This window comes from Anser brachyrhynchus (assembly GCF_964034855.1).
Source record: "Anser brachyrhynchus genome assembly, chromosome: 11".
NCBI lineage: Eukaryota > Metazoa > Chordata > Aves > Anseriformes > Anatidae > Anser > Anser brachyrhynchus.
This window is the reverse complement of record NC_137706.1, coordinates 14,115,462-14,137,721: the sequence shown is the minus strand read 5'-3', so window position 1 is coordinate 14,137,721 and position 22,260 is coordinate 14,115,462. Positions and strand designations below refer to the sequence as shown.

The 22,260-nt window shown below is 48.6% G+C and overlaps 1 protein-coding gene across 2 annotated transcripts; it reads left to right on the top strand.

The window, feature by feature from the left end:
• Positions 1-4,044: 4,044 nt before the first annotated feature.
• Positions 4,045-21,705, top strand: TICRR (TOPBP1 interacting checkpoint and replication regulator). Of its 2 annotated transcripts, none has more exons than XM_080607461.1 (22): positions 4,045-4,830; positions 6,489-6,774; positions 7,314-7,555; positions 7,806-8,049; positions 8,503-8,635; positions 9,405-9,547; positions 10,269-10,475; positions 10,981-11,129; positions 11,604-11,698; positions 12,063-12,156; positions 12,329-12,408; positions 12,702-12,944; positions 13,537-13,633; positions 13,799-13,868; positions 14,588-14,728; positions 15,211-15,301; positions 15,788-15,849; positions 16,693-16,845; positions 17,552-17,709; positions 17,896-20,191; positions 20,823-20,936; positions 21,273-21,705. In XM_080607461.1, exons 1-22 carry the CDS (start codon positions 4,171-4,173, stop codon positions 21,389-21,391), a joined length of 5,877 nt encoding a protein of 1,958 aa, XP_080463587.1. In that variant the 5' UTR covers positions 4,045-4,170; the 3' UTR covers positions 21,392-21,705. The 2 variants fall into 2 exon arrangements, with proteins under 2 accessions (XP_080463587.1, XP_080463586.1); XM_080607460.1 differs by having other exon boundaries at positions 16,690-16,845.
• Positions 21,706-22,260: the final 555 nt, after the last annotated feature.

Genomic DNA, 22,260 nt, shown 5'->3' with positions numbered 1-22,260 from the left:
GAGTTTATTATTATTTCTTGTTTGCTTTCTTCTCAAACTGACAGATGGCAGAAAAATGCCGTGGATGGTCCTGAAGAGACTGATGGCTGCACAAAATCATTCTCCAATCCCATTTGGGCTCCACGCAGGGCAGAGACAGCTTTGGAAAGAACCTGGGAAATGCAGCTCGGGAGCAAGGAGCAGGTTTCTGTGGCAGAGCAGCCAGCAAGAGATGCACCCCAGAGGGTGACCTGGGAGCACGTAACCCGTGATGCTGCCCAGCGGCCGAGAAATCCTCTGGGCATCCAACTACAGGGCATTTGCAGCCGTACACACCAAGAAGGGATCTCCGGCCAGAAAGAAGCCGAACCCCCTGAGCGACACCTGAGCCCTAATTGCCAGAAGCACTGTTGATAGTTGGGTGTTCTCCTGTCTGCTACGTGGCGGGACCAGTCCTCAGCCCTGCCCTGGAGCAGCTCTTAGAAACCTTGAGAAAGGAGACACAGAGGCACAAAGGAGCATTTCGTAACATAAGGGGACCTGCTACGGCCTGGTAGCCTGGCCCCAGCAGCTGTGCTTTATGTGGGGACTCTACTCTTCAGCAGAAGAAAGCAAACCACAGAGCTTTCTAGGCTGGGGTCTCACTGAATTGGTGGCATCGCCCAAAAAGCAGCACCAAAGCCCTGTCCCTGCAGAGCCCGGGAGGTCCCACGTGGGCTGTCCTGCGGCAGCTCCGTCCCCTGCCTCCCTCCTCAGCATCTGCAGGCAGAGCACGAGGGATAATAGCTTTTCCACTGGCCCGATAGTCTCACCTTGCTGCACCGCCTCGCACTGCCCCTTCCTTATCGACCTGCAGATCAGCACGCTGCCTCTGCCAGCCCGTCGGAGCCGGCACGCTCTGCTGGCTGCCGCACACGGGGCTCGGCCCTCATCTGCTCTCACCCGCCTGTGCCCTGGGAGCCTCTTCCAGGAGCACTGCTCCCCAGGCGGCTTTGCAGGGCGATACTGGAATTTCCACGCCAGGGTGAGCCGCAGCCGTGCCTGGTGGGGGCAACACCCGCCTGATGTGCCGCGGTCCCATCACGTCCAGCGCCCATAGTGCCAGGTCTAGTTGCCAAGTGCAAGCTGCCCTTCCCCTCCCTCGCAGCAATTAACGCCTTCGAGTGTCAGCCACCAAATCCCCATGAGCGTGCGGGTGTCTGTGAATACCCCCAGCCACCCTGCCCAAGGTTTGCTGAGGAAATCAGCAGGGCTGTGCAGGGACTTGGGGCAGGTCTGTTTGTCCTTCTGCTCTGGGACGTGGAACTGGGCTGGCGGCGGGCAGGTCCCGGTTGCCTTGGGAAGGCTCTGGGTGAGGGTTGTACCGGACTGGTCCCAGCTGGGTCTCTCCCAGTTCCTCACTTTTACGAGCACTAAAAATATTTCAGAGACGTAAAAACAAAATCTGGAGTGTGCAGAAATCCCTCCCTCTTGCCCGGAGGCCTCTGGGCAGCTTCGCCCAGGAGAGGAGGGCACGGGGACTCCTTGGTTCACTGCGAGCTGTCCCAGCAGATCTTATCGCTGCCCGCGCTGGGGCACGGGCGCTGGGCTGGTCCCAGAGGTGACCGCAGAAGGTATGTGCTGTGCGTCGTGCTCCTCTGGAGGGAGCACAACGGGACACGTCCCGCTCCACCCTGGAACTATGCTGGAGCTCACGCCAGTGAGCAGATGGAGACAGATCAAATTCTCTTCCATTAAGATGGAGAACCGAGGAACTGGCCCCAGCTGCAGGTATTCACAGCGCCCAACTGCTCCCCAGCAGGCAGCAGTGACCTCACCGTCACACTGCGCCCCGGCCAGTGACACCTCCGAGGACTTTAATGTCCAAGAAGCACCCAAACCTTCCTGCAGCTCCTGCTGTTGTCAGACTGCTGCCCAGAGGCACGTCGGACAGTAATGCCCAGCCCTGCTTGCTCCTCCAAAATTCGGGGCAAAGCAACAACAGCCACTACCAGCAGTGCTGGGCGCACAGGATGGACAGGGCACTGATGGGACACAACGTGGGGAAGCTCCGAAGCTTTCACGCAGCACAGGAGAGTCTCTGGGCTTTGTCCAGCATCTCAGGTGATTTGTTGTGTGCGGGTCCTTGAGGAGTGTCCTGGAAGCAAAGCACCTGAAGCGATCCAAAACAAAGCTTTCTGGCTGGCTCAGCGGAATGCAAAACAAACTTTCCACTGGGGCTGAACAAAGTGTGGGTATGGTGGGAGATCAAACCTTGCATTTAGGTCTGGGCTTCCTCAGCCCGTATCTGAAGTGAGGCCTCGCCACTAAATATTGCTCAGGGAGGAATGTTGGAAAAAGTCAAAAGAAAGCAAGACTATTCTAAGTTCAGAATAACACTTTTTGGATCAAAGTGCCAACGAAACGTGAGCCCAATCTACAAATGATTTTTCTGGCGGCCTTCCCTTCCTCCCACAAAACCACATGTATCAGCAAGTAAATGATTGTCCAGCGAGAGCCCAGTGGCTTTATTGGAAAGAGGAAAAGTCGGTGTCCTTGGGGAGTAGGTGGAGAGGGCAAACTTCTCAGCGAGCAGCACAAGCGCAGAGCAGCGCAAGAACAGCGGTGTGAGCGGCTCTGGCTGTCAGGCTGGGAAACAAGCAGGTCACCGGGGCTCAGCCAACATCTCCCACAGCTTCCCCAAGAGCTGGATCAGCTTCAGGAGCAAACACCTGGCACAGGCAGGGAAGGAGCAGGGGCTTGAGCAGCAGGGAGGGGGAGAGGTGGGTGGCTGTCCCCAGGGTGGGGCTGTTGGGTCCCGTGCTCCCACACTGGGCGCTGCCACACTGTCCCTGTACCCTGCACACGTTTCTGGTCCCAGGCGGTCCCTGGTAGGGCAGGTTTTGGTCACACTCTGCTAAGTGCCCTCTTTGGGCTGCTGGGACGGATGCCAGCTGCTGTGCGGTGGCAGCGGGAGCACCAGCGCCTTGCCTCATCTTCAGGGCACACACTCACTGGTGACTTAGTGACAAGTGGCACGGCCGGGAGCAGCCCCCAGCCACGGCACCTCATATGGGGCCAAGAGCAGCCCCCAGCAGGAGGGCCGGTAGCTCCTGGGGCCCTGGCCGGCAGGGCAGACCCCGAGCAGGCTGAGAAGCAGCTCCGAGGCATTCGGCTGCCTGAGCCGTGGTTCCTCCACTTCCACGCAGGAGGGAGCTGCAGCAGAGGGGAGCAGTGGGGCACCCCAGGCTGTCATTTGCCCCCCAACAGCGTGTGCGATGGCACTGCCCTGATGCAGATGAGCGCATGCTGGCCTCGCGGGGCGTGAACGCAAGGAAGGTTGGGGACCGCGGAAGGTTCGGGGCCAGCAGGAAAGCTGCAGGAATGGGAGACAAGGCCGGGCATTTTGCACCGACCCCAGAGCTACATTGGGCAGCGTGAACAGAGGGGCACAGCGCGGCTCCCCGCGTCCCCGTGTCCTTCCCGTGCTCTGGGTGGCCGCTCCCGGGGCCGGGCGGCAGTTCCGGCCCATTAACGGCGCCGGGCGTTGGTGCTCCATAAACACGCCCGGCCGGGCCGGTTCAGGCCAGGGCGCGGAGCCCCGCGGCCGCGGGGGGCGGGTGGCGGCTGCCCACGGGCGGGGGACCCCTGGGGAACGGCCCCGTGCTGGGCCCAGCGGAGCAGGGCTCGGGCACCGCCGGGCTCCGGCACCCCCCGCACGTGGCCCTGCCAACACCCGCCGGCGCGCCCCCGCCGCGCTGACGTCACCGCCACGGAGCCCAATGAGAGGGCAGCCAGGCAATGACGTCACCGCTGCGCCCTCCCCTCCCGCCTTTAAGTTTGAAACCGGCGGCGGCCGCCAATCGGCTCGCCCCTAGCGCTGGCCACGCCCTCTCAAGCTCCTCCCCGCCGCTCGCCAATCAGACGCCGCGCCTATCAGGCGGCGCGCGGCGCTTGCGGCCAATCAGCAGCTAGCACCGTTCCGACATGGAGCGCGGGCCCGCACAACGCGCATGCTCCCCCATTCCTAGCGAGCCAATGAGAGGCGCGGATTCAGGGAGGCGGGCTGGCGGCGGCGGCCAATGAGGGAGCGCGAAGCTGAGGCGCGAGGAGACGAGCGCGTAATGGCGGCGGTGTCGTGAGGCGGCAAGGGGCCGCCGGGCCGTGAGGGGGCCGAGGTGGCCGAGGGGCCGTGACGGGGCCGCCGCCGCCATGTCGGTGCCGTGCTCGCCCAGCGCCGTGTTCCTGCTGGACACCGCCAGCCCGTGCCGGCGGGCGCGGCTGCGGCGGGGCGCCCTGCGCCTCCTCAACCACTTGTGCTGCCGCTTCGGGCCACCCCGCCTGCGCTGGGCCTTCCGCTTCTTCGACTCGCTGGGCGGCCGCGGCGGGGCCTCGCGGGGCGGCGGCTTTCGGCAGCCGGGGCCCGGCGCCTGGGCGCGCTTCGAGGAGGAGCTGGCCGAGCGCATGGGGGCCGCCGGCAGCGGCCTGCCCGGGCCCGCGCCCCGCGCCGTCCTCACGCACGGCGGGCTGAAGGAGACGCTGCTGGGCTTCCAGTGGGAGCGGCCCGAGATCGCCTCCCCCGCCAAGCCCCTCCGCGGCAGCCGCAGATCAGCGCCCGGGCCGGCGAGGGGAGAGGCCCCCGAGAGCCGGGCGGCCCCCGAGGGCTTCGCCAACGCCGTCTTCCTCTTCTCGCCCTGTCCCCACTCCGGCCGGGAGCTGCGGCAGTTCGTGTCCGGCAGCGCCGCCGCCGCCCCCCCCGAGCCGCCCACGGCCCAGGAGGTGGCAGAGAAACTCCTGCCCAGGGGCGTCCAGGAGCTGCTGGCGGACCAGAAGGTCACGCTGTACTGGGTGGACACCGCCGAGTGGTCGCAGGTAGGGAGCAAAGGCTCTGCTGGGCCATCTCTACACTGAGCTTCTGTACGAGAAGGGCGGGGATCGTGTTCTGTGTGGTGAGCTTTGGGTGGGAAGGAGGTCTGCAGCCACTGCCACGTAGTCCTGGTCGGTAAGATGCTGACAGCTAGGATCACGGAACCATAGAATATCCCGAGTTGGAAGGGACCCATAAGGGTCATTGAGTCCAACTCCTGGCACCGCACAGGGCTACTGAAAATTCAGACCATGTGACTAAGTGCGCAGTCCAAATGCTTCTTAAACTCCAACAGCCAAGGTTGCCCTGTCCCAGGTGCAGGACCCGGCACTTGCTTCTTTTAAACTTCATGCGGTTGGTGACTGCCCAGCTCTCCAATCTGTCCAGGTCTCTCTGCAAGGCCTTTCCACCCTCATCCGAGTCCACAGCTCCTCCAAGTTTGGTGTCGTCGGCAAATTTGCTCAAAACACCTTCTAGTCCTACATCCAAATCATTTATAAAAACATTGAAGAGGACTGGCCCTAAAATAGAGCCTTGGGGGACCCCACTGGTGACCATCCGCCAGCCAGATGTGGCCCCATTTACCACAACCCTTTGAGCCCTGCCCGTCAGCCAATTGCTCACCCATCGCATGATGGTTTTGTTTAGCTGTATGCTGGACATTTTGTCCAGTAGGGTCCTGGGGGAAACTGTGTCAAAAGCTTTGCTGAAGTCCAAAAAGATCACGTCAGCTGGTTTCCCTTGATTGACTGGATGGGTGATCTTATCATAAAAGGAAATCAGATTTGTTAGGCAGGACCTGCCCCTCATGGACCCACGTTGGCTGGGACCAATGACTGCATTGTCCCCCAGGTGCACTTCAATAACTCCAAGGATCATCTCCATAATTTCACCAGGCACTGACGTGAGACTGAGGGGCCTGTAATTACCAGGGTCATCTTCTTTCTTGCCCTTCTTGAAAATTGGCACACTTGCCAGATTCCAGTCCAGTGGGACCTCTCCAGATTCCCAAGATCATTGAAAAATAAATGAGAGAGGTCCCGCGATGACATCAGCCAGCTCTCTGAGCACCCTGGGATGAATCCCATCCGGACCCATGGGCTTGTATGGATCCAGGAGGAGCAGCAAATCCTGCACACGGTCAGGGTCGGTTGGGAGTTTGTCATTCCCACTGTCACGGTCCTCCAGCTCAGGGCACCTTGGGTCCCGAAGCCCAGCATCAGCATTGGAGGCTGAGGCAAAGAAGGCATTAAACGTCTCTGCTTTGCCTATGTCCTTGTAATGGAAGCTGTCCTTGTAATGGAAGTTCTCCTTTTGACTGAGACGTGTCAGTGATTTAGTAACTACAGTGTTTATTGGTGGGCTGTCTGTCTTGTCCTTGGAGTTAGGTAGCAGTGTGACGGTTCAGGTGTCTAGGTACTGTACTCAAAACCTCATCCTTGAAAGGACTGGCTACCTCTTAGTTCACTTGGAGTAGTCTTTTCTCTGTTGGGTGCCCCTGGAAGTTGGTAGAGTCCACGAAAACACTTGGGAAGAACTGAGCTGCTCTGTGTATGCTTGTTACACCACTTCTTCTAAAAACATGCGGTCTTTATTTGTCGTTTGGGTAGAGATTGTCTCACTGCCAATGGTAACTCGAGACCCCTCTGTTACTTCATTTCAGGTGATCGGATCCCCGGATCACGTTGGGTACTGGACAATGCTTGAGCTGCTCCACCAGATAGGAGGCACCATTCTGCCGTCTGAAACCTTAGTGCAGTGTCTGAGCCACCACAGGGCGCACCTTGGTCACGGCTTTCCTGAAGATCTAAGTTCCCCAGTGCCGCAGACACTGCCATGGACATCGCTTCTGCCACTGGACTCAACCTTGAACTGCTTGTTTTCGAAGCCCTCCGTATTTCAAGCAGCATTCCCCAAGCAAGAAGGGACGTTGTTTCTCAGCACATCTGGTAATTTTCTTTAAAGGCATAATAATAACAAGGCTGTTAGCCAGGGTGCTTGATGAGTTCCCCTTGTGTACAACATGAGCGGGAGTAACTTTAGATGTTTAAGGGTCTGTGTTTCTTATTAGCATGTGTGTTTTTAAATCTCCAAGTGCTCTTGTTCCTCTGGTACGAGAGCTATTGGCCTGTATTCCTGTTCGGGTCTCTTCCAAGCTTTCCAGAAGTTTGGATGCGTGAGGAACTCTTTGCTGGTCCCATACTATATAGGCATACAGCCTTCTACATGCTTTAGCTCAGTTTCTTCAATCTGGCTAAAGAAGATGCATAAAAAGGCCCTTCAAAAGAAAACTTAGCTTTAAAGCAGCATGCAGTGTGCGTTTTCTTTCTTTAGTAGTCCCTTCATGAGAGCCTGGGGAGATCTTACTGAAGAGCTGTTCCCTGTTTAATCTTGGTAGTTGTTTTTCTTGTCTTGAAGTTGTCTCCATCCAGATAAAAGAACCTTCTACACAGTTTAGGGCTTTTGTTTTTATTTTATCGTTGCACAGGAGGAAAGAAGCAGGAAAACTGTGCTGTGATTCTGGAACCTCTAGCCATGAGCCAACAACAAATGCCTTGTCCGGTCAATATCTTCCTGAAAGGCAGCTTGACGGGTTGGAACTGGATGCAGGCTGGCAGCTTTCTAACAGAGAGCTGGATACTGCACATTTCCGAGGCTGACTGCGCAGAACACAACCGGGTACTGTTTCATCAGCTGTTGAGGAGTCTAGTGGCTGAAGAACTGCACATGGTAAATCTTTCTCTTTGCCATAACCTAGTATCTGTTGTGAAACAAATTGTGGCAAAAAGGGTGACAGTGTCACGTTGTGAAAACAATAATGTTGGTATTTGTTACACTGCAAATTGCTCATTTGGAGCTAAATTTGGAACGTTTTTTAGAAGATCACGGATGTCTACAACCAGTTTGTAAAATGTTTGTGCTCGTTAAGTCTTTGTATATTTCCAGAAAATGTAAACGTGTATTTTTTTTTTTAATGTAGGTTGCTGACGTGTCTCTATCTAAGACGTGGTGCCCCTGCACTGCTGTTCTGTCACCGCTTTCTGAGAGCGCCGCGGTTCTCACTCTCCTGCGTGCCGAGCAGACCGCAGAAGCTCAGCGGCGCGACCTTGAAGGAGCTGTGGTGGAGGACTCTTCCCAAGATCCCGCTCTGCATCTCCCAGATATTGTGCATAGTGTGTTGAGTAAAATTGACATGACAATGGAGGATTCTCTAGCTAGCACAGGTAGGCATTAGGAAATGCAAAGCTTACCGTATTTTGATCCACTCTAGCTTCAGAGCCTTCCACTCCGAATCAGATCTCATGATTTCCTCAGTGAGGAGTCTCGTTTTGTCTTGATTTCTGTGGCTCAGGCCTTTCAGTTTTATTGACAGCGTTAGTTTCTGTTGCCTTGTAGGTAAAGCACAGCTGCACATGCCTGGGGACAAGTTTCTAAAAAGTGTCACGTGGGCTATCTCTGTAAAACCTTTGCATGTGGCTGCAAGGAGACTGATTTTGGCTCGCCTCTTTTGTGTTACTGTGAATCTTACAGGTCTCCCAGCCTGATGTATGGCTAGTAAATTGTCCCTCCGTGAGCTGAGCTCTGGAAACCTCTGTCTTAGAGCCTCTGTGGCGGCCTCGGAGCCTTCTGCCATTTCATTTAGCTTCCTTCTAATATTTTTATTTTTGTCTGTTCAGAAGAAACTCCTATGCCAGACTGGGTCCAACGGGAGCTGTCCAGTACAGGGAGCTGGCATCCTTCAGCGCTTGAAGCATGGTATTGTTCATCAAACGTTTGTGGAGCGGGCTCAGACCTGATGGAGTCGTTCAGGTACTTTTTATGAAACAAGTCTGAGTATCACTCAAGAATTTCTGCTCCCTTTTGAGGGAGCATGGCTGTATTGTTGCTCAAAGTGCTAGAATGAAATGCTCACCTTAGTAAACTGAGCACAGAAATAAAAGCATTATATGCTTTTGCTTCAGTATGCCTTGGTGTGTGAGACAAAAGGGAGTGGGAACAGGATATTTGGGTAGCAGTCAGCTTGCATTAAGGTCTTGACAGCTTCAGGAGTGAGATAGATGGTTTAAATGACCAAAGCTATTCAGATCTGCCAGGTGGCAGATTGCACCGCTTCTGCTTCAGTAAGATTCGCTGCAAAGTATTGAAGACAAGTGGTTTTGTTATCGCTGTTGGTGTTTGCTGAGAACGTATTAATCTACGTTCTTTAAAGGTCTTGCTGAATGCAACATAAAAAATGCATAACGTAGGACAGCCTAGGTAGCGTGAAGCTGCTCGTGTGCGCTTTTGACATGGATCAGTGGCGTTTGTCGTACATCAGGCAACTCCTGCTGTGCTTGTTTCCAGTTTGGTGTGAATCTTTTAAGATGGTGGATTGGGTGGTTTTATTGCTTCTGTAAGGCTGTTAGGGAGCAGGCTTTAGAAGAGTACCAGCCTGTGTTACTTGCACTGTAGAATTGTGCTTCCCTAATGCTTAGAGGAAGAAAGGCTCGCATGTAGAAGCAGGCTCATGTGCAGTAAGAACAAGAGGTGTGCCTCCCCCTCTTTTTTGATACCTGCATTGAATTGCTCTTTTATGTAGGCTCCTGCAGGTTCCTTGTGCTAACGAGAAGGATGGTGCAGACCAATCTGAAGTGGAACTCTCAGAAAGTCTGTCTGAGCTGTACCAAAGAAAATTCAGTGAAATATCTGCCACAGCTGGACCAGGAAATAACAGAAAAAGACGTATGTATTATTTGAGATTATATGTGCATGTTACCAATTAAAGATGATAGAAATTTCTCAGCAGGCCTCCTTATTGTATAAACCCTAAAGATCCATCCTCTCCTGAGTAGTGGCATGCTTTAGATTTCTTTCTCTATTTAAAGACAGCATAACTTAAATATTAGTATTGTCCTTTAGTACGGCCCAAATGGCTCCTAAATTCAAGGCTGCACAGCGACTGACGATTAAAAAGCAGCATGCAGAGCTCTGCACTTTCACTGGTTGTTGGAACAGGGACCGCTACAAGTTCTGCTAAATGTTGGAAACCTCTTTATTTTTTCCTAATTTGGAGAAATTAAGTACTTTGTTTTCCAGAAGGGTTTCATCGTTACATTTTAGCATGCTAACCAGTGGTGCATGTATCCTCATGATATATCCCTGTTTCAGGTACTTCTATTTCTGTGACACAAAATTGCTTCAGGTATATGCTGCTTCTGATTCTACTCCTAACTTACATGGAGTGAAAATTTTTGGTCACTTCTGACTTGGAGAACTAGCTACCTCCTCTGCTGCCTGTACATTTCATGGAGAAATACAAACCTTTTAGAGCCTGTTTATTTTCAACTAAAAGTTACTAATCTTGCCTGATAGCAGCACATAACTCTAAATGATGTTCTCCCTTGGTGGTGTTCCTGCCTCATTGTTCGATGGTGGAACTAACTCGCTTCCTGTTGTGTTGCAGGTGGGGTTCCCCGAACTCCAGTCAGGCAGAAGATGAAGACCATGTCCAGATCCCTGCAGATGCTTAATGTTGCAAGACTCAATGTAAAAGCACAGAAGTTTCAACCTGATGGTGTGTCACCAACAGTGAGCGAGAAGGTTCCACAGAAGCTTTTGGCAAAAAGGTTGGATGAAAAACTGGAAGAAAAGGTGCTTAAAGTATCAATAGGTGTGTACTGACTTAGCGGTTCTGATATTTATAGGAGGTTATGTTGAATTTTTAAGGAAGGGGGGGAGAGAGAAAATAATGGAGTACCAGTAGGTAGGGAGCAGATTGTTTGGGTTTCTATATCTTTGTGTTGGCACACATTGGTTATTACTTCTAATTTTTCACCTTTCTCCCAGTTGGTTTCTGTAAAGGTTTACGTCATAATGTTATAACTTCTGGGATTAATTTCCTGCTCCATCTGAAAAGAACGATAAAGATCTGTGGTGTCCTCTGTTGTAGTTCTGTACCAAAAGAAGTAAAGGGAAGTACCCCTTGGTGATGTGTTTGGATCATTTGTTCTGGACCTAGGGCTACTTCTGTTATTGTTCTGTGGTCTGCATGCCTCTTTGTTGGAGAAAAGTCTTGTTAACGACCTCCTATAATCCTTTCTTCAGTTGGAATGGGGTTTTCATCAGTAGGGAGTGGTAAACTGGTATTTAGTTGACTTTAACCACTTCCCTTGCAGACTTCAAAACTGAGGAGGAACTGCAGGCCCACCTAGTTACAAGCTATCAGAAGGCTGTTGCTGAGGAAGTTCTTTCTTCTGTGTGTGCCCAGAACATGATCATGGCCATTAAAAGGTTCTTGAAAGTACAAAATGCCAAAGAGAAAGAGGTAGGTGAGAATATGTAAGCAGGGTTGTTACTAATCTAGGAATTAGAGTTTTTGCTATTTCAGGCTTCTTTTTTCCTTCAATTTACCTTAATTTTTTTATAGTTTGTACTTGGTCAAAACCACTCACTCTTATCTGTGCTGAATCAGTAGTAAAAATCTGTAGATAATTGTAAAGAATGTCAGAAAATCCATTTCAGTTATCAGTTCACACCATTGGTAAAAGATTGCAGCAGATCCTTTTTCATTTACATGACCTCATTTTGAATTTTAATTTCGCTTAAAGACAGTATTTTAAAAAAATAGATTCTAACAAACCGTATCTTAAAGTTGTCTTCTGTTTTTGCTTTTCATGATTAATCTTTGCTAAGTCACTGAAATCAAAGCAATTCCGTCCTTGAAGGAGAAGAAAAAATCAAGCTATTCCCAAGATAGTGGCACAAAATTACAAACTTCGTTGTAATTGTGTCTTTACAGGTGGCCTGCATGGAACGAGTCAGAAACCATCTCCTGAAGACGAGCAAAGCGCTCAGACAACAGCATGGCTCAGAGAAAGAAACCAAAGTCAGAGAGTACGAGACACTTTATTTGCTTCAACTTCAGAGATGCTATAGAGTTAGTTAGCAATTCTTGATGGCAGCTTTTTTTTTTGTGCAAGTGGAAAGGTATTTAAATGGGTAAACATTCCAAAGAATCTTTGGTTGCAGTAAAAACATTTCATTAAATGCAAATATATATTATATGACGAGCATTGCAGCCAATATCTGAAATAAGACATTTCCCATGCCACCAAAAGGAAGTAATTAACTGATTTGGGTTGTCAAAAGGAGCCACTTCCCCTACAATATTTACTGTTTTTTTTGAGTAAACATTTTGAAGTAAATACTCAGTTTCCTCCAGACAAAGGGTGCGGTAAATGACTGCTTGTTTTCTTAGGTGTCAACTTCAGGTATTCTTGCGCCTTGAGTTGTGTCTTCAGTGCCCTTCACTACAAAGCAACACTGATGAAATGGAGCAGCTGTTAGAAGAGGTGAGTAAACTGTAGACCAAGTTGTGGTTTTGGATGGCACGAGGGATGTAGATCTGGAACTTGTAGTTTTCCCTTGATTCTACTGTAATGTTCTGTATTTCTTGTTAAAAATCTGATGTTAACAACTGTCATGGCCTAATTCATTTTCTCACCTGGCTTCCTCCTCTTCCAGATGACAGATATGCTGCGCATTTTATGTCTGACTGAAGACCCAGCTTATCTTACAAAGTTTCTAGAGGACATACTGGAATTGTAAGTTTTTTGGGGTGACTCAGTTGTTACTGAGGACTCTGGTTTTAGTTGCATGCTCTCTGAGTAAACAGAAATCTACAGCTTTGATTTACTGCGTTATTGTAATTCTAAGAAGTTTAGACTATTCTGCTTGCTACACATTTAATTAATGGAAATGTAGCTGATAAGGATGTAAACTAATGGCAAAAAAGCATTTTTTAATTGATACCTAAAGATTCAGTTTAAACCTGGGGATTGTAATGTAGTTGGTTTTGTGGGGGACTTTATTTGATGTGGGTTCTCTGATGCTCTAGGTATATGAATTCTATACCGAAGACCCTTGGAGATCTTTACTACAGTCTGGGTACACAAATACCACCAAAGCTGGCATCCGTTCTGCCTTCAGACTTCTTCAGTGATGATTCAGTGACTCTGGATAGCAAATCTCCGGGCCTTCCAGAGTCTTTATCATCTGCCCTAACTCCCAGTGCTGTTTGCCTACGCAGCGAGGGTGATCAGCTGGAGGAACTGCGCACCCGATCTGCCAAAAAGAGAAGGTAATAATCCCAAATGAGCGAGGCAGCTTGTTGCAGCCTGGCCCTGTGTCTGTGGAGCTAACTAAACTATAGCTCTATCGTTTTGGTTTCTGTTGCTGGATGGCTAGCTGGGGCAAACTCTCACTTGCTGAGAGCTCTGCAAGCCTGATGGGAAATATAAAGGGCTCCCAGTTTTCTTTATAACTTCCCATTATTTTATTATATCAAAGTGTAATCCTGATTTGATTCTGTATGCCTGCTCTATGCGCAAGCAGAGTTTGTGGGCCTCTTCTGAGAGGAGTTCTACTACGCAGTTAGGTGACCCTGTATCACTAAAGTGAAAACTGCGATTTACTGGAGCCCACTGTGTTGGGGATTCTGTGTACATTTCTGCAAACTGTGAAGTGAGTTTAATACCAACCTTAAAGTTAATTATAGTAGTTATATTGCAAATCATTTTTCAATATTGTAACAAATGATGTACTAACTAATAATTTGCAGTCTGAATTTAAAGGCTTTCCATCTCAAGAGTCAAACCCATGTTTAATTGTCACTAGGTTGATAACTACACTTCTGATCTTATTTTAACTTCACCTTTGTATAACTTCTAAAGGAATAATATATTAGCCAGACACAGGAGCATGACAGAAGCATCACAGAACTTGCGTCAAATTGAGATTCCCAAGACAGCCAAGACTCCCATCAGAAAGGTAAAACTCTCACAGAAGGGTTGTGTGTGGGTTGCTCGTGCAGGGGTGCAGCAACATTGTGAAGTGACACTTGAGTGGGGAAAAAAAAATCTTGCTTTGTATTAACTCAGTAGGTATGTCTTGTATCAAAACTTCCAGTGAGTCTAATTTCTTTATTTGTTTTAGGAGAGCTCACGTTCTTACCTTGCCACTGAGAAATCCCAACAAATGCCTCTGCAGAAAGAAGCAGTGCAAGGTATATTGACTTCTAGCTTTTCCGTGGAAAGGTGCGTCTTCAGCACGTGCTATCCCTGTAAATTTCAGTGAGCTCATGAAATCATGCTGAAGCATCCTGGAAATCTGAAGGAAACTGCTGAATTCTGGAAAAAAAAATTCTGAGGAGAAAAATAGTTGTTTTCTGTGTGCTCACATACAGAAAACTTGCATCATATATCCTGAAAAAAACACACAACCTTTCAGTTCTTCCTTGGCTGTTGCAATTATTTCCATCTGCTCTGAAAAAAAGTGAGGGCAGGAGAAAGCTCTTACATCTGGAAACAGGATGTTTCTTCTCAAAAATACATAATAGATTTAAATCCCACATCTGTTCCCTGAACCCACGTGTACTTCAGTTGAGACTTTGTAGCTTACTCAGTGTTGCTCCATCTGGGATGCTGGCTGGCTGCTTTTTCTGCTATGGCACCTGCTAGCAGCTTATTGCTGGAAAGTACAGATAATACAAATTTAATACAAGTCCAGGATGGATTTAGAGGATGACACAGTCCAGTAACAACTCTCCCTCCCCCCCTCACCCTGATAATCATACCACCCCCCCCCCCCCCCCAAAAAAAAAAAAAAACCAAAAAAAACAACCAAACCACGCCACTTTTCAGTGTGTTCTGGCCTCTAAAGTACTTCTGACTTTCTACTTTTTCCTTTTAATCTGATCGTTTCTTGCTTTGTCTTGCCTCACAGAGGTTACAAAGGTAAGGAGGAACCTCTTCAATGAAGGAATACGTTCACCATCCAAAAGGTCTATGAAAAAGATGCCTAGAAGCCAGTCAGTATCTGCTGTGGAAGGCCTAAAATACAAATGCTCTGATGAAGGTGCTAAAGGTAGGTCATAACTTGCATGTGTAGGATAGCTGTGGAAGAGCTTCTGTAACTAATTGTGCAGTGTTTTTAATTCAGGAGAAAGCATTTTGAATCATAGCTGTGGTTGCTTGTATAGAGAATAGGATGGCATTGGAACTGAAACCTGTTTTTTACTGAATTCCATACACCTCCCAAAGAAATCAAACGTTAAAAATGCTTGGTTACAAAAAGATCTGTGAATGAAGGTTAAAGAATGAAAGTAATTTTATGTGTGTCACATTAAAGTTAGTGCTATTAATAAATTAAGAGAATAAGAAAGAAGTGTAGACACTCTACTCTTAAATATATAAAATAATTTGAGTGCTGGGAGGCTGATGCCTAGTTGTTCCATATCGGCAGTCATTCATAAACTGAAACCCGTGTGAAATTAATTCTTTCTCCTAACTGCTTTATAATTGTGTGGTGCTATATCCATTCATTGCTTGAATTTCTTTATTTTTAAGATCATCATAAGTTACTGACCAAGAGAGTTGCAGAAACACCGCTACATAAGCAGGTCTCTAGGAGACTTCTGCATAGGCAGATCAAAGGCCGGTGAGTAAGCTCTTTCTGAATTTTGTCAGTAAGTGCTGGGTGTTTAACGGCCGAGCACACGAACCAGATATCTTCTTTGTGTTGAAAGTGTCACCTTCGCCTAAGGTAGCAAAGAGAACAGAGAATCAGTGGAGGCTAAGTTTCGTTGTGTAAGTAAAAGTACTTTAATTCCTGCAGCAAAGTGCTGTTTAGGTTTAGCTGCTGCTCTGAGAATTTCTGAAGAGGAAGCCTGTGCTGCAACCTCCGCAATCCAGGCTTAAACTAAGCAGTTTCATGTGGAAGCAAATGCTATCTATCCTACAGCTAGAAAGATGCTTATACTCAGTCATGTCCTAATAGGAGGCAGAGTGCTTACTGGCTGCTCCGAGTAGCCCCCAAAGCACTGTATTGTTGTAGAATATAGTACTGCGTTTCAGTTTTCATGGTAAGTTCCGTTTTTGTAAACGTGAACAGTATGTAAAGTCTAAATTGCTGGTTTTTTTCAAGGTCTTCTGATCCAGGCTGTGACACTGGTGTTGTAGAAGAGTCTCCAGAGAAGGCCATAATTGGTAAGCAGTAAGGTTTTTTGATTAAAGGTATTTTTGCTGTGTTGTAGTCCTTAAGGCGAGTGTGCTTCAATTTAGGTAACTCACAAATAAGTGATACAGAAGTATTCTACAGTTCTTGGTGGAGCGCAGCCTCCTCTGATGGAACTCCTTGCAGCTTGCTGCTTTGAATACCCTTTGACTACCCTCTGCATTTTCACTTGGAAAAGTTGCTATTTACCTTTCTTAAGTGAAGGTATTTGAAGGACTTCATGGGTCAACAAGACCTTGAGCTGCTGTAATTATGGTCAAACTAGCACACAGGTTTGTTTTTTTTTTTTGAATGTAATGTGTTAGTGCTGGGACCCTAAAACTGCTCTGACCTCTACTGTCACAGACAGGTGTTCTGCAGAGCCAGGTGGCTATGTCATATTGGCTGCTGCTGTTTCTCTTCTCCTGGAAGGAAGAAGAAAAGAGCATGGTTGGGCAAGTAGGAAGGTAAAATATAGTAAAAAGAGGAGAGTTAACTAAGGGAGAGTTAACTAACGTAATCTGGATGTAACTTGGAATGAATATGGATTTTTCTAGTATTCCTTCTTATGCAATTGCTGGAGAGGGAGGAAAGTGACCATGACTTAAGAGGACAGGAGACTATGATTTGGAGGGAGACTTGTGTGCATTAGTACTCCAAACATCCCAGGAAAGTAGAAGCGTTTTTCTTCACATACTTGCCTTTGTATGTGAGATAATGTTAGCTGTGTGGAAGTTTCTTCTTAGTGTGTTCTTTTCCATTGTGATCTGTTCCTGAAGATGTCCCCATTGTTGAGGGAGAAAGAAGGCTCAATCTCTGATGTTGCCTTTCAGAAGCAGGTTTAAGAAGAAGTCCACGCCTCAAACAACTGTCTTTGAATAGGACCCACTCTGGTGTTTTCTATTCCGCTACGCAGCCCAGCTCACAGAATTCACAGCGAGTCCACCAAGGACGAGAAGAGGAGAGCTGCACTCAGCAGGACGTAGCAGGTACTGAATGGAACTTGAGCAGGCTGATACTGCTGATCTGAAAAGCTGGCATGGATAGCCCTAAGTCTGATTCGTTCTCTAAAAGACTGTAAGGAGTGAAGAGCTATCATGTAATGCCTTCTGTAGAGAAAAACTCATCCCGACTGATTTTTGAACTGAGAATCTCCATTTGTAGGATGGAGAGGCAGCTATTTCTATGATGAACACACTGCCAGCTTCAACTAGTCAGGCCCATCTAACAGAATATCACTGATTGCCATTCTGCATCCCTTAAGTGCAGTGCAACCCTGTAAAATTTGGGACAGAAATCCTAAAGCTGCTTTGTCTCTTGGCGGCATAAAGCAATGACTGATGGGTTGTTCTTTGCTGGCTTTCTCAGTAGGATTATCAGTTGCAATGGTTTCACTTATTTCTTTATGTTTTACCTGCTAAAATCCTCAGTCTTGAACTAGAACTTTCTGATGCTATGAGCTGTAAATAAAATAGGAGGCTGAGCTTTTTCTTCTTTTCAGGAGCACTCTTTCTATGGATGGATATTAGTTTTAGTTTGGGAAATAATAATTCTAGTGAATCTTAACATCAGGCTGGAAAAACTGCTAGGGCAGGCGGCTTTGTACACTACCTGTCCATACATCTGAAGTGATTGAGACAATTGTTCGTGGCAGGTTACTTGGTGTTAGTTGAATTGTGCTATTCTACTTCACAGGCATTAAGCTGCACTCCAGGAGCCCCACAGTCCAGACTCCCAAGAGACTTTTTTTTGGTGCAGTCATTGATAAGTGTAGCCCTGCAGAGAAGCATCCATCTGGAAGGACGAGAACAAGAAAAGATTCTTTAAACTTGGAGGAGCTGACGGCCTGTCAGGTAAAAACACTTGCCCCTCTCTCTTCCTTCAATCCCCTTACTCTATTTATGTTTAGTGAGACCTATACATCTTAAATTTAGTGTTTAAGTCTAATCAGTTTGCTTTAAACCTTGAAGTAAATATTAAGAAGGATGGATAATACTGTTGGAATAGAACAAGGCTGATTCCGTTTTTTTCCACTGCAGACTCCTAGAAAAACACCTCATAAATCTACGCAGAAGCTACTGAATTCTGCCAGTAAACTACCAAGGAGATCACCTCGCATTCTCCACAGGACTCCCCAAAAACTGGAGAAGACTCCCAGCAGAAGTCCAGCTGCTAAGCAGAGTGCAGCTAAGTGTTTGGGAAAGTACTTTTCTCGTCCTGTACAAGGGGTCAAGTCCCCATCTGCGTTAACGGAAAGTAAAAGGGTTCGCTTACTGCAAGTAACATCTAAGGATTGTGCTCCACAACAGAAACTTTCCCCTCCTTGCAAAGAGGCTGGCTTACAAATGCCGGAGCGTAACGAGGCATCAAACACTGTGAACTCTTCACTACCTCGGAACAATTCAAATCCACTTGGTTCTTCCTCATCTGCCCTCCAGGAAAGTTTTCTTACAGAACTGCGAATACCAAGGTGTTCCTTGAGATCCCTCTCAAAATTATCCTCTTCAGTTGGTACTCAGAGGCATATCTTTCCAAGTGAAATCCAGGTGCAGTCAGAAGCAGTATCTCAAGCAACGGAAAGCACTCCCAGGAAGCTTGAAGGTTCAGGTTCAAAGTTACCTACCTTAGCTGCCAGCCCACCGACTGTAGGAATGGCTGAGCACACTGTGAAGCTGGAGTCTCCCTTCAATTCTCCTCTCTGTAGAAATTCTGCAAGTGCTGCAGCAATCAGCTCTCCTTCTCATGCGCAGGCTAGCGAGTCTCACGGGGAATTTAATGCGCCTAAAAGATCTCTTCTGAAATCTCCAGGTATCTCTGGTTCTTTGCCGAAGTCCCCACTTGACACCTCCAAGCAAGGTGGATGTGAGCCAAATTCTGGAGGAGAGGACCTCACACGTCCATGTGAAACACCTTCCAGAAATAAGGACAATCATCGTGATAATGGTGATAACTCTTGTGTAGAAAGCTTCCAGCTCTGTACGTCCCAAAGTCCTGAAAATACCCCTGTGTCAGAGAAAAATAAACCGATGGATGTAATGGCTCAAAACTCTTCTCCAGGAAAGGACCCAGGAAATGTGGAAGAGCATTCCTCTCCGAAGGTGCCTGCTGGAGAACATACGCTGAGTGCCGAGATGGAGCGTGAGCAGGTGGTCAAGGGGGGTAACTCCAGTGCGAGCACCTGTGAGTCCTTCCTGAGCAGTTCTCAAACAAGCAGCGATGAGGTGGAGCCAAGGAGCCTACTGAGAGAAGAATGTACGAGGACAAAGGCTCCATCTCTTAGGAGACGCTCCAGATGTGCCCTGAGTACTTCACCTCCTCTACCGAAGTCTGCTCCTGCCTACTCCTTACGCTGCACGGCAGACAGGAGGCAGCGGGAGGCCGCAGCACGGATGGGGAACCCTGAGCTTCCAGCCAGGTTCTCCACTCCTAAAAGCCATTGCAAAGTGCCTTCTGCTAGCCCACCGACTTACGAAGTTGAACTTGAAATGCAAGCTTCAGGCCTACCCAAGCTTCGCATTAAGAAGGTTAGCTCTTGCTCAGCGCTGGAAGTTCAACCTGAAGCAAACGCCAGCAAACCCAAGGGAGGAGAAAGCCCCTTCGGTGATCTTGCGATGACCTCGTGCAGCAAACACCCAGGGAAACTTGCAGCTGCCTGTGTCTCACCCTCCTGCTTCCGCTCTTTCCACAGTACGCCTGGGAAAGGTGGGGGACAGACCTACATCTGCCAGTCGTACACCCCAACGAGCTGTGCTTCGAACGCCACCTCCCCGTCTCCCCTGGAAGCAGAAGTTCCCCAGACGCCTTCTCCAAAGCTGAAGGGGAAGAGCACCCCTGATGCTATCAAGGACTGGCCTCGGAGAAAGAGAGCAGCGGGCAGCACTGCTAACGCTAGCTGCGGTCGAAGTGAGAAAAATGCAGATGAAATAAGGATGTCAGCAGGCAGAGAAGAAGTGAAGGTCTTGGAGCACTGCAGTAGCAAAGTAATAAGTATGCTCGGAGAGTTTGAGCTGGAAGGGATTTGCAGGCTGCAGGATCAGGCGTCTCCTACCGATTCTGAACCCAGAGCTGAAGAGAGCTTTGTCGTGGGAACTTTCGGCTTAAAATCTCGGAAGCGGACCTTTACATCTCTGTCTCCGGAGAAGGAGGAGAATCATGAGGCTAAGAGAACTTGCGGTGATAAGCACAGCTCGGATCTCTGTGTCTTTTCCCCAGATGAGGGCAACAGAAGCAAATCAAGGATAGACTCGGTGCTTTCTGAGAAGCCCAGAGCGTGTTCACTCGTAACTCCTGTGCAGCACAGTTGCATGGGGGATGATGATGTCTTCCTTTTATCAGGTAATTAAGTGGCACTCTTGAAATTCAGAGATGGCTAGAAGTGTGGGGTAGGAGAGAGAAAAGGCACGACTACTTTCTTTCTGTCTTAGGGAGACTGAGGTAGAGAGGAAGAGTGGGTTGCAAATGACACAAAAGCTAATTATGTGGAGAGGCAGATCAGATGTGAGGAATTCAGCTATTGGCATTGTTTGTGAGCATTTCATCAGTGGAGTAAATTTCATCAGTGGAGTAATAATGATGCAAGAGATAATATGAAAGAGCAGGAGGCTGGAAAAATTAAAAGGAAATGTTATGAATTGCATCCAATTGCTCTCTGTAGAAGCACATAGTGAAAAAAGGTTCTGTAAGGTAACTACAGCACGCAGGATGGAATACAAACCATGACTTGAGGAAAGTGACAGCGCTTATGCTGCAGTACGTGTTGAAATTGGACCAGGCAATGGATTTTAAGAAAATGAAATGCATGAAGATGCAACTGCAGACTTGCTTGGTGCCAGAAACCCCCTGTTTTAGACAAATTCTAAATATTACTTGTGCTGATGGGAGCTTCAAGGTAGAATAAGGGCTGAGACTTAGCTAAAGGCACTCTCGAGCTGTCAGTTTGCTGCAGTGTGTCACTGTGCTTCTCCAGGCGCAACTCCACCGGTGAAGAGCGCGCTCTCTGCCAGCAGCCTTCTGGCACTGACTCAGTCTCCGCTGCTGTGTAAGGGGCAGACGCCGCCGTCTCGGAGGAAACGTGCTCGAGGTAACCACGTGTGCTGCAAGGGAAGGCTGGGCTTGAGCAGGCTGCCCAGCGCGCTCCCCTTGCCCGCAGTTAAATGAGAGCAAAAGCATGCTGGGCCAGGGCTTGGGCTTCGTGCAGAAAGCCTGTATGCGTATTGGCCACTTCTGTATCTGTCTTTCACGTTTTCAAGAAATTTGGCGTGAACTGGGAAGTTCGGAAGGTGGGGTGGCAGCAATGAAGGAAAGCGTAGCAGAACAGAAGTTCAGCGTACTGCTCCTCTTGATACTGGGTTTCTTGGAGTCACCAGGAAGTAAATTTTTTGGCAGATTGTGGCTTTAATTTCTTCATCTCTTGTAGAAAGAGAATCGGATGCCTTTGAAGCTATTACCAGCCAGGAGCTGTCTCCATTCCACGGCGTGGCTTCCAGGAAGCGGCCCCTCAGCAGGACTTACTCACGGAAAAGGCTGCTCAGCTGAATTTGGAGCCATACAACATGGGATTGCTATTATCTGAGCTGTGCCATGGGGATTTTAACAAGGAACTTTTAATTGGTGCTGTCCTGGAGCTGTCTGTATTGGTGGGAGAGGGGATGCAAGGATACAGCAGTGGAAATAAGGACTGCTCTAAAGGTTTTAACCTCAATTATGGCAGCTCTCCGTCCTTTCTGACACTTCTCCCACGTGTAGTAGCTGAGTTGTGCGGTGAAGGTTCAGTCTTGCTCAGTGAAGAGGGAGAATTGTCCACCTTTGACAGCTTTCTTGTAAAAATAAACTGATGCGAGTTTTCACAATGTCACTTGGTCGGAAGTCTGTCTCTACCCCACATTGTGGGCAAGAGGTTGTGACTGCATGAAGGAGGAGGCGAATATACAGAAAGCAGGCTGCACGCTCCTGCTCTTTGTCTTGTCCTCATACTAACTGGGTCCCTGTTCGTGGCACGCTGGATGCAGCTAACACAGGGACTCTTCTTTGAGAGGTAAAACTTGGGATGGGATAACTGGAGATGAGATCAGAAGGTGATTTGTGCTTCTGACTGCTGGCTTCTAACTCAGTTAATGTTATACCTCAAAATGCGAAATGGTAGTTGTGGTAGTGGTGCTCACACCTTCAACTGAAGCGGGGGGCTTATTTCTACTCAGGAGTCCCCCCATCATTAAAGCAGGTACCTGGGCCTTCAAATCTGCCTCTGCCAGGGGCGGTACACTTAGGTACTCCTCCTCCACGTGAATGGGGTCAGTGCCAAGTTACCGGCCTGTATTTAACCTCCCTTACATCTGTAAGGGAACACTGCTTTATTTAAAACAGTTTATAGGCAGGAATGGAAAATAATATTGAAGCAGGGCTGC

Coding starts and splice junctions, on each gene's coding strand:
- TICRR (XM_080607460.1), top strand. CDS start 4,171: ATGTCGGTGCCGTGCTCGCCCAGCGCCGTGTTCCTGCTGGACACCGCC. Junction 12,157..12,328: donor TGGAGCAGCTGTTAGAAGAG/GTGAGTAAACTG, acceptor CTCCTCTTCCAG/ATGACAGATATGCTGCGCAT. Junction 12,409..12,701: donor CTAGAGGACATACTGGAATT/GTAAGTTTTTTG, acceptor CTGATGCTCTAG/GTATATGAATTCTATACCGA.